A 13,783-nucleotide genomic window follows, 5' to 3' on the forward strand; every position below is an offset into this window, starting at 1 on the left:
CATGGGATTTGTCGTGAAATAGACTTTTCCAGAATTGCATACCCCACCTTTAACATTAACAGAGATTTCAGTTTTAATTTATGATAATAAAGGGAAAACTCGTTTTGTGGATGTCCAGTCAGTGATGATGGTAGATGTAGTCAATTGAAGCAATAAACTCTTTAGAGCATCCTATATTGACCAAGAAAGAGTTCTCCTGCAGCAAAATCTGTTCTGGCACAGCACCATCACAGTGACGTGGGTGGAGGCACAGAAGAACTACTGGTGATTTCAGCTTGGATTTGTAGCCTCTGGGTAGCCAGGAGACGTACTGGATGCTGCTCAAAAACAAAACTTACTTGTTCTCTTTGTATCTTGTATCTTAAACTAGCTACAGTTCCAACCCTGAAAATGGCATCCCAAAATATGAGTGCAGAGGATGTTACGGACGAGGGCAAATGTTTTGGGTGACTCAGATATTCAGATGCATTTATTCCAGCCAGACTATAAGGCTGAAGAAAGGCAGCACAGAGATGGAGAGGCTGCGACTGCATAGCCTGTTGTTGATGCTGTCGTCGACACAAACACCTGTGTGCGTTACTATGCATTAAAGTTTGACTCCTCACTTGGACAGAGGTGTGCTGGAGACCATCTTCAGGACACCAAAGATAAACTGGAAAAGACAACCAAGACCAGCAGGGTCGAGAGGGCGCAATGCGTCATGGTACATGTAGGCACTGACTGGACACCCACATAAAATGTAGCAAAATTTTCCTTTATCTTTCCCTAATTTGTACATCTCTATAAAAGATACAAATTAGAAAGGGAATCTTCAACATCATTTTAATCTTATTTTCAGAAGAATTCAAATATTTACTCTTACTCAACCAGACATGCATCTAATCTTAATAAACATCTCAATTTATAGTTTTCAGGAGGAGGAGGGCAAAACAACAGACCAAGATAGCTGCTCACACCGCGACTCCCCCGTAGAGACGCCGCAAAAGCAGTCTAATTTTATTTGGATCACTTTTCAACTTACAAACAAGAAAGATATGAACACAAACTACAAGTGTTGGGCGTACCCGATCCATATAACGTTACAGCATCCGCTGCCACGTTTCTACCGTTAAAAACCGCCAGCTCCCTGCCGCCGCTCGACTGTGGTAATGTTTACTTTTACTTTTGGGGAATCCCAGGGAGACAACCCAGGCTTGTCTCTTCGATTAGTGAATCCGAAAGCACAACAACCATTCAGCATTTTGGCAACGCAAAAAGTAAAAAAATCAAAGTTACAGTGTATCACTTGGTTGGCAAGCAACAGAAATTAACGTCATTTTGCCGTCTAAGGGAGCGTTTTCCTTGGAAGGTGAAAACTATGAATTGCAGAAGTTCATTTTTAGATGAAGATAGAAGAAGAAGATATAGGGTTCCTAACTTATAGAGATCAGGAGTGTGTATCTTGTGATCAGGAGTCACAAGATCCGCATAAGAATGCAATAAAGAGCCAACTTAAGAATAAAAACATTTTTTGACAGTGAAGGTCAAGACACATTTATCAAGCTACTTCTACTTCAGCAAAGAGTAGGAGTAGCATTTATGAGCATGATCATATGGTTAATTAAATGTATGCTCAGAGCAGGACTAGTCACTCAGAGACCTATGTCTGACCCATTGTCCATTATTGAAAAAATAGTTACACTGCACTCTTTCATGTTATTCTGCAAAACGTGTGAATTTTTGAGGATTTTTTTTGTGAGGAAAAGCGTGAATACTTACTTTTTTCTTTCAGGCAAGTCCAAAATTTCATTTTAAGAAGTTTGATATATATGTGTCCAGCTTCTTGGTTAGAATTACATCTTCCCACAAAACATATTTAAAATAATTTTAACCTCTGTTTTCTAACTTTGCACTGTTACTGTTTTGTGATTTTCACTTTTAGTATAAAAAGTGAAACTCAATTTCAGTTGGATTCTAACCTGCAGTAAATTGGTACATAGAATAAGACAATCATTATGTGATTCACGTTTGTCACCTAGTCTTCAGTTAAAAGACTTCCATTAGCTCCGTCAGCTGGGTAAGAAGCCAACAGGAAAACTTCAATGATAAACCCTATAATGCTTGATTTGGGCAAAGGGGAATGTTGCACCAACTCCTGTGATTCTGGTCTCCCTCAGCCAATCCCCACACATCAAGAGAACATAAGGGAAACAGGCGAAGCCAAAAGCAAATATCCAACAGCATAATTTTTGTAATTTTGCATAAATTATCTGTACCCCTGCATAGATTTAATAAAGCGTGGGTTTACCTCCGACAGGACAAGGCAGCATCTCTCCATCTAGTCTGGACTCCACATCCCCTCCACTACAGCTGTCACCTGGTACCTTCCTGTAGCTGCAGCAGGAACAGAGAGAACCGTCCTCAGTTGGACACTTGGGGGTGCTCTCACCAAACACAGCAAATGACAGCAATGGCAGTTCTCTCCATAGCAGTAATAAACCAAAGAGAACAAAGGCTGGTTTGCATTCTGGGGAATTCTCAGGTAATTACAATAAATGGTAATAATAAAAGGTGAGGACTGTTGTTTGGCTAATAATTATGCCAGATAACGTGTTCAAATGTGGGCCCATGCGCATTGTCAACAATGCGACCAGATAAACCACAAATGTTTAATTGAAAAACAAAGAACAGATAATTAAGAGTTATCAAACAAGAAAATACATTTTTTTTTTTTTTTAAACTTCAAACTCAGGTTTCACATCTGTCAAATGACAAAAATAAATTATAAAATTTGCCACGTAGGGTCTAGATTTGGTCAAATTAGAGTCTATGGGACTCCAATGCAAGGACTTTCAGAGAGGTCCATGAATATTTGACAAACCTGGAAAAAGGTCAATAAAGCTCAAAGGAGAAAAAAAGCTTACAATAAGAAAACTCATGTCGATGTAAATCCACTAGTGCTGCAGATGCCAACATTATGCTAATAAACCATACAAAATAACCCGAGGCTGCAAATTTCTGCACTGTAAAGTCTGATAACAGCGGCTTACCCCTTGCTGCGGCGGTAGGTGGTACCTACAGGACATGGCACTGGAGGAGCATAGAGATCACCTAAGAACTCAGGGTCAGGCACACACACTTGCAGAGACAAGTCTTCACTCAGCTTGAAGCCGTAGTCACTGGGGGAAGGAGGAGGAGGAGGAGGAGGAGGAGGAGGAGGAGGAGGAGGACAGATTGGGAGAGGAAACACGGGAACAGAAAAAATAACAGCCAGTTAGCCTCTGCCCTGAGATTAATGGCAGCACCTGATGTGCATTTCATAACAGACTCATTATGAGTTGTGATGGGAGCTTCAGGACTAATAAAAATGTGCCAAGTAGGTTTAAAACAATGTATCAGTTTGCGAGTATTAAAATGTAATGAAGAGTCAGATTTCAGCCAGCCAGTGACATCTACCTCTAATATGAGAAATGTCCCACTCACGCTAAGCTAATGAACATAGATTATTATTTTTAACTCGTCTTCTCCCTCAGTGACAAATATGAAGTTTTTTGTGGATGTGTTGGTCCCTAACCATTCGTAGTCCTGTCGTGTGCAGGAGCAGTTTGAGATGGTGACGGGCCGGTCAAAGTCCTCTCCGTTAAAACATGTAGCGTGGGGTGCTCGTCTCTTGAACGTTATCTCCCTGCCCAGCAGACACTCGTTACCGTGATCATCGGAAGGAGACCAGCGCTTGTAGTCAGCGTCAGAACACGGCACACCTGGAGAAAAACAAAAAGGTCCATCGGTTGTCCATTTCCTGTTCCTCTAAATTTAGTCCTGTACAGGACTTTCATGTGATCAAACACTCCATCTAGTAGCCTTAATAAAAATGTTCACAGCTCTTGAATACACGCATTTATCTCCTTTCTAACCCTAATTTCCACACAGCAATTTCAGCTATAACCTTTAATGCATGAAGTGTGATGTAACTATCTATTATGATTGAGGTAACTAACAAGCTAACATTAACACTATATTTAATGTAGCAGTCACAAAATGAATGCAAATTCAGGCGCTCCACATAAATGAAACCTTCAGTTGGGCACTTCAGCTGAAGTACAAACTTATAAATAGCTGTTGTTGCTAAGAGCTGAGGATCTTGAACATAAAAGCTCTCTATCCTCTCCCTCCCTCTGAACCTCCCTCTCACTCTTCAACCTACCCAGAACTTCGGACGTGTTGACCTGCAGGATGAGCCAGCTGTGTCTCTGGTCGGCATAGGAGCCGAAGATGGTGAAGATGGTGCTCTTCTCCCCGGGCTCAGTCAGCAGCTGGTAAACATACACCTCCCTGTCTGAGAACTGAAAGTCGGTCCACCTCTCGCCTTCATTGGTGCTGAACCTGACAGGGACGTGGCCAATATTTAACCAATATTACTTTGCAACAAGCAACAATAACCTTTTAGATGTTTCCCATTCATTGCTGAAAGCCTGTATCTGTTCTTTTTTTACATAAGTATGTTACCAGAAAGTCCTTTCTTCTGCAGCCTACCCACTCATTCTTTGATTTAACAACAGCAAGAGAGGACATCATCATCTAAAAAACAGCTCTTTAACATTACCCCCATGTTCAACATGCATTTTACTTTTTACTTGACAAATCAGATCAGGGTAAGGAAACTAAAGTCACACTGTGTGTAAACAAGGCCAGCTGTTTTCACGTTAATATCACCTGCACATGAATATGAATAGCGGCAACATGTTGCTGTTGGCAAAGAGATGTTTTATTACACCTCTGTGTACTGAGGGAAGGTTTGTTTGCTTTTTTTTTTCCCAACAACAAGCTGCTTCACATTCACACAATCTGCTCCTGCCAGCTAATGAGCACATCCACCGGGAAAGGTGCCGTTTATGTGCTTCACTCCCCAGATTTCCACAAGTTGTTTGGGGATTTCAAATGGAATCCTTGCAGTCACAAGGCAGCCTCTGAGGGTTTTATGTTTGAAACTGTTCTGTTTAGGTAGAGCTCAAGTCTGATTTTTTCCCCCCGGATGAACATTTACAACAGGTCTTTTGGACTTACTTAAGATGGGTGGTGGCGCCTCCTTGTGCAATAGCCATCAGGATCCCACCATGGTCGCCCCATGTGTAGAAATGAGGGCCTGCCAGTGCCTGGACAACAGAGAGCATGTTCAATGAACTACTGGAACATAATGTACATAATAAGCCAGAAAAGGTAATTTAACACTTTGGTAAACACAAGTCATAATTAATCTGAAGGAGGAAGACACCTTAATGACCTTGTCAATGACACCTTTATTTAAACAGGACGCAGGAGTGGGACAGAACACAGTGATGGTATAATTGAAACTGTAAAGTTCAGTTAAGGAATGAACAGATTGGAGGGTCAAAGGGCAGGTTTATATCAAACATTTGACTGCTTTATTGGTAAAATTGTATGTTCAGACATCACTGAGAGATACAGCTTCACTTAAAGTGTCTTTAAAGTCTTAAGGTTTGCAAAATGTGGGGGAAGCTGCCTAGAACGCACAAATTCAGTACAGTTCAGTACAGCAAAGATCACAACTATTTCAGGATGATCAACAGAGCAATATGTTGAATCACATCTCTTTAAAGACAGCCTGAAAAGACCAGTCTATGAATCTTTAAGGTTTAAAATTATTTTCATATTAACGATGAGTCGACTACGTGTGATGTGAAAGGGGTCGCTCGTAGCAATGAACCCACAGAGAATCTCCTACTGCAGTTCCTCTCCGCTCTAAGGTATAGTTTAGTGTCTTTCGGCTCGGAAAAAACTCGCTATCTGCCAAGCACCAAACAAAAAGACAAACAAAGCTGCAATTAGCAACTAGCTAGCAACCATAGTGGAGCATTTAGCAGGTAGGGAGCCAGATATTTTTCTCACGAGTTGGTAGAGACTAGAACAGAGATAAAAAGAGAGTGATTGTTAGCTTTGCAGTCCTCATTCCACTCCAAATGAATTCTGATGCTGCTTTGTCTGTCAGGTATGCACATTTAGGCAACGGTTTTCTAGCTCATTCACCACAATAACTTTATAATTTGAAAATGTATCAATATTGTACCCACAAGTGAGCAGCAGAATGAAATCATGACTCATAAGTTATCCTTTGAGACACGGGTTATCATTCATAGAAAGTACGTGTTGCAATAACTGTTTCTTTAAAACACGGTCTACTCTCCAAATCATATACAGTTTCTCACAAAAGTGAGTACATCCCTCACATTTTTGTAAATATTTGATCATATCTTTTCATGTGACAACAGTGAAGAAATGACACTTTGCTACAATGTAAAGTAGTGAGTGTATAGCTTGTATAACAGTGTAAATTTGCTGTCCCCTCAAAATAACACATCACACAGCCATTAATGTCTAAACCGCTGGCAACAAAAGTGAGTACACCCCTAAGTTGTCATCCATGAAACATAAAGTTTGAACTGTGTTCATATTGAGCTTTTTCTAGGTGTGTTTTCAAGAGAAAAAAAAGGTCTGTCTTTGGAAAAAGAGAGGTCCATATTGCTTACATCCACATACAGGCACTGAGATGAAATTCATTGCAACATGCTGAAAACTCTCCTTGATAGACGGAATGCTTTCACTCCATTTTAAAAGCTGTGTTTTTCTTGTCATCTGTGTCAAATTCTGTACTGACCTCCTTCCATCGGGCTCCAGCGCTGCTGGATACATACACATTAGGCTTGTTGGCCAAGTTCCTGCCTACAGATCCTGCAATCAGAGGACAAAAAGACATTTCACACACACACACACACACACACATTACAGGGGTTTTCCCTGAATATTACAGACTTTTTGTGGCCACTGTTTTTGCTTCAGATATGGAAAATATGTAACCCAAGAACTCAAACCATAGCATTCTGTACCTTTTCATGCATGCAGGCTTTGTATGCACTGAGAAACACTTTCCTTTGACAGTAAGTTGTTATTTAGTAAGGCAGATTACCAGGAATGAGCTGCGTGGGCAATTCAAAAAGTAATATAATGAAATCAAACATTCAGAAATGGAAACTGAACTTTTTTTCCATTTGTTTTTCAGAAAACTATTGGGACTAAGAGTCTTCAGCCATGCCAGTGGACTTGTTAGGCTGTAATGCTCATTGTAAAGCAAACCAAAGTGTAAGTGAATTTTGGTTTTGAGAGTAAAGGTCTGTGGTAAACTTTGTCAAAAACATTTTGAGCAGGTGTTAAGAGATGTGATATCAACACCAAAGTTATTACAAATCATCTATGAATGTGTGTACATAATGTACAAATGCAACCAGAAGAGGGTTTGCTGGATACATTTTTTTTGACCCGATTGTGAGCTAGAGGAAAAGTCAGGAGATCAAAGTCAGTAGGATTCATGAATGTCTGTGCTTTTTGTCAGTCTATCCAATACTTCTTGATCTATCTCAGTCTGGACCAAACAACCTTTTCTAGAGCCACGCCGCTTTAGCATGGCTAAAAAGACTTGACATCTGTATCAACATTGTAGTGCTTTTAATGTCATAAGCCAGTGACATGAAGTAAGCATAGCTCAAAGAAAATGAGAGTTATTAGAAGGAGAATTCTGCAAGGCGTTCCGATAAAATAAAATAAATATTTATGTGCTATGTATGACACTATCTAAATGAACTAAAAACATCAAGTCTTGCAATTAATACTGAATTTGATCATATATGGCTCTAGAGATGACAATGTCAGTCGGTCCACTACCTTGGGCCATAATGAAATGTCAACTGGATTGATTAAATGTTTGTACAAACATCCCTGTTCCCCACAGAATAGTCAAATGTCTTCTGTTTATGCTTCAATTTCTGTCAAAACTACCAACATTCCCCTCACCCTCTGCTGTACTATGTGTATATAACTAATCAGCACATGTTTGCATGCAAACTGCTCAGAACGGAACTCTCTTTCTTACAGCTGCGGCCCGAGTGCCTGCCTAAGATCCCTGCAAACCAGTTCATTTAGCCAGCGGCTACGACACAAAGTCTGCTAGCTAATTCACATGCTAACAGAAGCAACAAAGTAGCTGAATGCCAAGGGGATAACTGAGGGACCAGGTCTTCAATCTCAATCGGAACACGACAAAGCGAAAGAGTACGAAGGATGTGGTTCCGATTGTTCCTCGCCTGGCCAATCCACAGTGGGCCTGCTAACAACCAGCATGCCAACGCAACTTTTCTTCTTTAACGTAATGCTATGCTCCACACAGACACAGTCTTTGCACACTAACTAACTCCTTTTAACTTGGCACTGTTATCTGACACAGATCACACACATACAGTCCTGATTTGGCCCCGAACAACCATGTACGCTGAGAAAAAACTTGAAGCTCCCTCACTGTGCTTTCTTTGTCAGCAACATGTGTGTCAATGCACCTGCAGGCTCAACACAGGGCAGGCGCACAATCTTTCTTTCTTCCTAGTGTTTATCTTTTAAAGAAATGCTTGTGGATGTACAGTACATGCTGGTTTATTTAATGTTGCATGAATGAAAAGAGTAAATATAATTCCAACCTCTTCTATGTAGAATTCAAAATCCTTCAATCTACTAGCTATGGGTGGTAATTTTGGTATAGTTATAAATTTATCTATTAATTAGAGTTTGGAATTGATCATTTATTATATTTTGATGAGACCAGATTATGTGGCCAGTGTTATGGCCATCTATTTTCACCGTCACGAGTGGTTGAAAAAGACTAGAAAGGCGCTATACTAATACGGAGCATTTACATTTAGTTATTTTTAGTTATAATAATTATATTATAACTATTATTATTTAATATAAGTATTGATGTCATTTAAACTCTAATTCCCAACACTGACCCTGGTAAATATCACACACACACACACACAAAACACATCCATCTGCAACATGAATCCTTCCATCCATCCATCAACAACAATGGAATTTATGGACCGGATGATTAATACCAGCAGTGTCTCCCTTTGACACAGAAGACAGACACCTGCTTACATCTGCCGACATCGATCCTGTTAATCCAATCTCATTTCAGGGTGAATAACTTCAAGAAGCGCAGATTAAAATGGGAGTAACATGGCTGCTGTGTCTCTTTTGAGGACTGTAATAATGCCTCTGAAATGAATTACACTCTCTCTCCGTGTAAAACGGGCTAATGACTCTCATTAAATATCATCACACAAGGAGCCAGGGACTTGAGGCAATAAACGAATGTTCCAAAGAAGACTATCCGTCATTGTGCAGATTTGAAACAGGAAAGCACAAATATGCTATCTTTGCATTTGTGTGTTTACATGGAGTTCTGTGAGCATCACCATTTAAAGAGTAACACCAGGATGAAAAGCATCGTCTGGCTGCCCTCTCTGCTTGAAAGTTTCAGGCCTGTTTTCAGCATCACTGAAAGGTTTGGTTGGGTGTGCTCTGTTGCCCACCTGTACTTCAACTTAAAAACTCAGTTTTTCTAGAGAACGGTAGGTACCTGGGATCCGACACGTGGAAGATGGCTCCGCATCATCTCGTTGAAAACAAAAACAGCAAACTGTACAACTTTGAATAATAGCCCGGGCTTTTATTTGCTAAAAATCACTGAATTGACCCTGCCTATATTTGGGACAGGCGTCCATATGGGACAGGCCTTTAATTCCTTTTGCACAAAACTGAACCTACTATGAAACAGTTTATTTATTTCAATCAGAATAATAAACACAATTTAAAAAAATGTATCAAATAATATCAAATACACGTCATTCATTTGATCTAGCACCGACAGACGGCTTATGCACTTTTATTCTGAAGTAACATCAAAACAACAACAGGGTGCAGGATGAGAGAAGTTAGCAGACAGAGAGCGATGGACTTCCCATGACAGGATTCACAACTTGGATTCATTTTTCTGAAAAGCTGTTTTGATTCTTTTGATGGGTGGACCCTTACAGACTAAAGGAATATATTAAATAATCAAGGAACAGACACATTCAGACTTAACGAGAGCTTCAAAGTTAACGTGAGTCAGAACTTTTTCCCCCTTTTCCTCTCTTGTATCAGGCAGGTTACACTGGTAAATTCAGAAGAATTAGACTTTGGGGCTCGTTGCTTTCCTTAAATGAACTGAACTACTGAATTGTGGAGAATCTAACTGATCTAACGATGTGTAGCATGTTCATACTGACATATTGATCATACGTTCAAAAATTAATATTTGTATTAATGATCTAAGCAGCTTAGAAGCAGCTAAAGCGGGCGACCCCGCGGGGTTTAAGAGGTGTTATGCATCCAAAGAACTTCTATAAAACCAGACCAGGCCAGTAAAGGAGGCAGGCAGCTGTGTGGGACTCGGCTATTAACTGAAGTTTTATATGAATATATTGACAATATATTGATCAAATCACCTCATCTGTCCTGGACATCCTCTCAACAACAACAAGGAGTGTATGCAGAAGTACATGGGATTTATTTGTATGTGGCATTGAATTGGTATCAAGAATTTCACTGGTATTGGTATCGACCACTTATACTATGGTATCATGACATCCCTAATCTCAATAAATTAAATCTTTTGGATCCCAGCAAGCAAACAGAAAAAAGTACTCACTTTCAATACAAAAGTTGGCCTACAACAATAAAACTAAGTGACACATCCCGTGTCCCAAGCAGCACACCAAGGTGTATGTGTGTCACGCGAGAGACACATATCACCTTGACAAGAACTATCGTTGTTGTGTATGTATGTGAACATGTCTGTGCAGTTTGTGTATGTATATGCCTGCCTGTATTCATGAGTGTGTTTGACCTGTCGAGTGTCCGCTGGGTGCTGCAGCAGTAATTAGCCCATCTGTTTGAGAGCGATAACGAAGCAAATGGCACTGGCGATTGCCGGTCCTCCCTCCTCTTCTCTGCCTTACACTCTCTCTTTGTGCACATTATCTAATAAGAATTTAATTAGAGGGACTGGCTGGATGCAAGGGAAGCAGTCTCCTAGAGTCCGGAGAGTCTCAACAAATCAATGCTTTCCACCAGCTGTGAAGAGGCCAAGAGGCTGCAAACTGTAGGCTGGAACTCTGCTTCAGCAGCAGAGCAGAGAAACTCATCCCACTTCATGCGGATGAATTCATCCGTCTGGTGCTTGTGACTTTTTATTAAGAGGTTTGGAGAGGGACAACAAACTTCAAAACACTGACACACTAAACAAGAAGTGTCTAGCACCTTCTCTGCAGGCTGCAAGCGTATTTCCTGTGTTTTGGGTAATACAGGAAGTGGACACTTGTTGGTTTATATTGCTTGTTTCCTGTGTAGGCTGAACTTTTGTGTTATCAGAACAAGAGGAAGTTGCTGAAATATACCACAAGCTTGCCTGGCTCCAGCTCCGTCAGTGAGAGCATCCTCCAACAGGAGGCACCTAAAGTGTCTTGACAAAGACATACTCATACATCCACTCTTTTCATAAAAGTTTTTTTTCTGTCCGTCACACAGACTGCAGAGATTTCTAGTAGTATTCGAGTAGTGTAAGAATGACCTTTCACTGCTTCAGGATGGGTTAAAAATGCGATTACAGGTTAAAACTTTTAAAGGCGCAATTTGCGATTGTGTCAGATGTGTGAAATGTTAGTTTGGTGCTCATCTCCTTGACAACTCGATTTTTCAGGATTTTGAGTTTGTAAAAATATACCACTGGTGTTGCTTGTTGTCCCACCTGTGGCCATGATGAGTCCTGGTGCAGAGTCCTTGGATAAAATGGGCATCCTCCTCAGCTGGATGTTGAACAGCTGGCTCCAGCGCTGGGCCAGGTGGAGAGAGCAACCTTTACTGAGCTGAAGGGGAGAGGAAAGTCAGACGAGGTTGTTTAATTGGTTTCAGATTTCTTCCTTCTGCTCTACACCCCCAGAGTGTTGGGTCAACTACTAGACAAAGAATGTAAGTAGTAGAAAAACAAATAAGGTTAGAAATGTTGGTTTTCCAATATGTTGGGTTGATTTTGGAAGTCTGTACTTTTAAGCACCTCCAGTTTAATAGAGATTTGACCCTACCAGCAGGAGTCAGGCTGTAAAACTTGCAATAAAACCTGTGACATTCGGCTTTAAAAAGACTTATCCGTATCAAAACACCTCCAATGGGAAAATCTTCAGCAGTACAATGTAGTGAGTTAGTTGTGATACTGATTAAATAATACATATGGGCACAACCTATTTACTGCCAGCAGCTTAAATACAAGTATTAGAGAAGCTTTTTTCATTCATTTCATTTAACTATTAATCAATACTGGTCCAATGGATAACACATCCCATGGTTTGGATTATTTCACGGTTTTGAGTTAAAGATCGGATCATCTCTGCAGAAAAAAATAAATAAAAATTTTAAAATGCAACTCATCGTGATTTACGGAGTTATTACTTTAAAAAGTAAGGCAGATGTTTTCACACTATAATGGTTAAACTTTGCAAAGAATCCACAGATTACCTGCGTGCCGTACCGTGGGGGAAGGTTCAATATGGATCATGGATCAACTACGATCCATTACACCAATATTAATATATTATCAGAATTTTTGCCAATTCATTTTCTTTCAACCAATCAGTTAATGACTTCAGCACCAGTGTAGATGCAGTAAAGGAACCATAGTTTTGGTCACAAAAACAAAAACACATCTGCAAAACCAAACCACATTCTTCTCTACAGCCAGTTGTTTGGAAGCAGAGGTCATGTACTCTCTGTGGTGGCACAGCCGGGTGAAAACACCTGCACCTGTGCAAAACACTGTGCTACAGATAAAAGCTCACAAGGCGATCATATAACACATTTTATCATATCAACCATAATAATAACTGATGACAACAAGGAACCAATTTCTGATGTCGGCAAAGAAAAATCTAAAATCATGAAAGACGTGGGTTTTGTTGTGTACCTGGCAGTCCACCGTTCCTCCCAGGCTGTCGGCAGCAGGTGGCTGAAGCAGCTCCCATGTCCCTCCCTTGTCGAAAGTAATGACTGATCGCATGTTGTCCTCGCTGACCGAGCCGTTGATGAGCGTGGCGATGAAGACTCCTCGCAGCCCCTCCACTCGGTGCAGGTCTGCAAACGGCTCATTGGCAAAGTATCTGGATTAAGGAAATTAAGGAAAAATCTTTGAGTTTCATTAAAACACCATTTACTTTTAGAATAGGGATGTAATGTGTGGCTAAGAAAACATTTTGCTGATTCATTTCTTTAAAAAAAAATAAATAAATTGCTGCTTTCCCTGTACATGGTGGCCAAACACAGGTAAACTAAATGCATCAGCATTTTAAAATTACAGCTATGAGAGTCATCTTTTCACACAGCAGAGAGAGGTAAACAGGAAGCTTGAACTTCATTACCCAGAAATGATGTAAGAAAACTGCATGCACGCGTGCAGCATCACTGGCAGGTGAACACCTGAGTCAACACAGTGGCTGCTTCCGTCAAACAACACAGGATCTTTGTGATGTGATTAACGAGCTCAGAGGTCAGACAGAGCTGTGGCGTCAGATCAGTAGATTGTCTTTTATTAGATAAAGGCCCATTAGTCGTCTGTGTTTGCAGAGCCTTTGGATGATCAGTGTTCTCGGGCATCTGTAATGGAAACTAGAGGTCTTCCAGTCAGTTCCTGAGGTTACTGGGGGAACGACTGCACGACTACTGCAAGACTTCCCGTTGACATGACCAGGCATTCAGTACAGTTGTATAGTGAAGGAGGCGGGCCTTCTAGTAATGCGCTGTAAGCTAGTAAATTAGCATAACTTTTGGCCTGGTTACTGACGCATTCTACCTTTTACATTAATTTGCA

The 13,783-nt window shown here is 40.6% G+C and overlaps 2 protein-coding genes across 5 annotated transcripts in view; one reads left to right on the top strand and one right to left on the bottom strand.

Moving 5' to 3' along the window:
* The window catches only part of tpst1 (tyrosylprotein sulfotransferase 1), a gene marked incomplete at its 3' end in the record, with an annotated part of 837,181 nt that overhangs the window by 562,193 nt on the left and 261,205 nt on the right, over nt 1–13,783 (top strand).
* Nucleotides 1–13,783, bottom strand: part of sorl1 (sortilin-related receptor, L(DLR class) A repeats containing) — a 94,603-nt gene that overhangs the window by 23,196 nt on the left and 57,624 nt on the right. For all 4 annotated transcript variants that reach the window (XM_046074868.1, XM_046074867.1, XM_046074866.1 and 1 more), the window contains exons 9-16: nt 12,884–13,076; nt 11,675–11,792; nt 6,653–6,726; nt 5,044–5,132; nt 4,184–4,362; nt 3,554–3,740; nt 3,030–3,158; nt 2,288–2,373 (exon numbers count right to left, since the gene is read on the bottom strand). In XM_046074868.1, the coding sequence (XP_045930824.1) occupies nt 2,288–2,373; nt 3,030–3,158; nt 3,554–3,740; nt 4,184–4,362; nt 5,044–5,132; nt 6,653–6,726; nt 11,675–11,792; nt 12,884–13,076 (1,055 nt within the window). The remainder of the gene's footprint in view (nt 1–2,287; nt 2,374–3,029; nt 3,159–3,553; nt 3,741–4,183; nt 4,363–5,043; nt 5,133–6,652; nt 6,727–11,674; nt 11,793–12,883; nt 13,077–13,783) is intronic.

This window comes from Micropterus dolomieu, linkage group LG17 (assembly GCF_021292245.1).
Source record: "Micropterus dolomieu isolate WLL.071019.BEF.003 ecotype Adirondacks linkage group LG17, ASM2129224v1, whole genome shotgun sequence".
Classification (NCBI taxonomy): Eukaryota; Metazoa; Chordata; class Actinopteri; order Centrarchiformes; family Centrarchidae; genus Micropterus; species Micropterus dolomieu.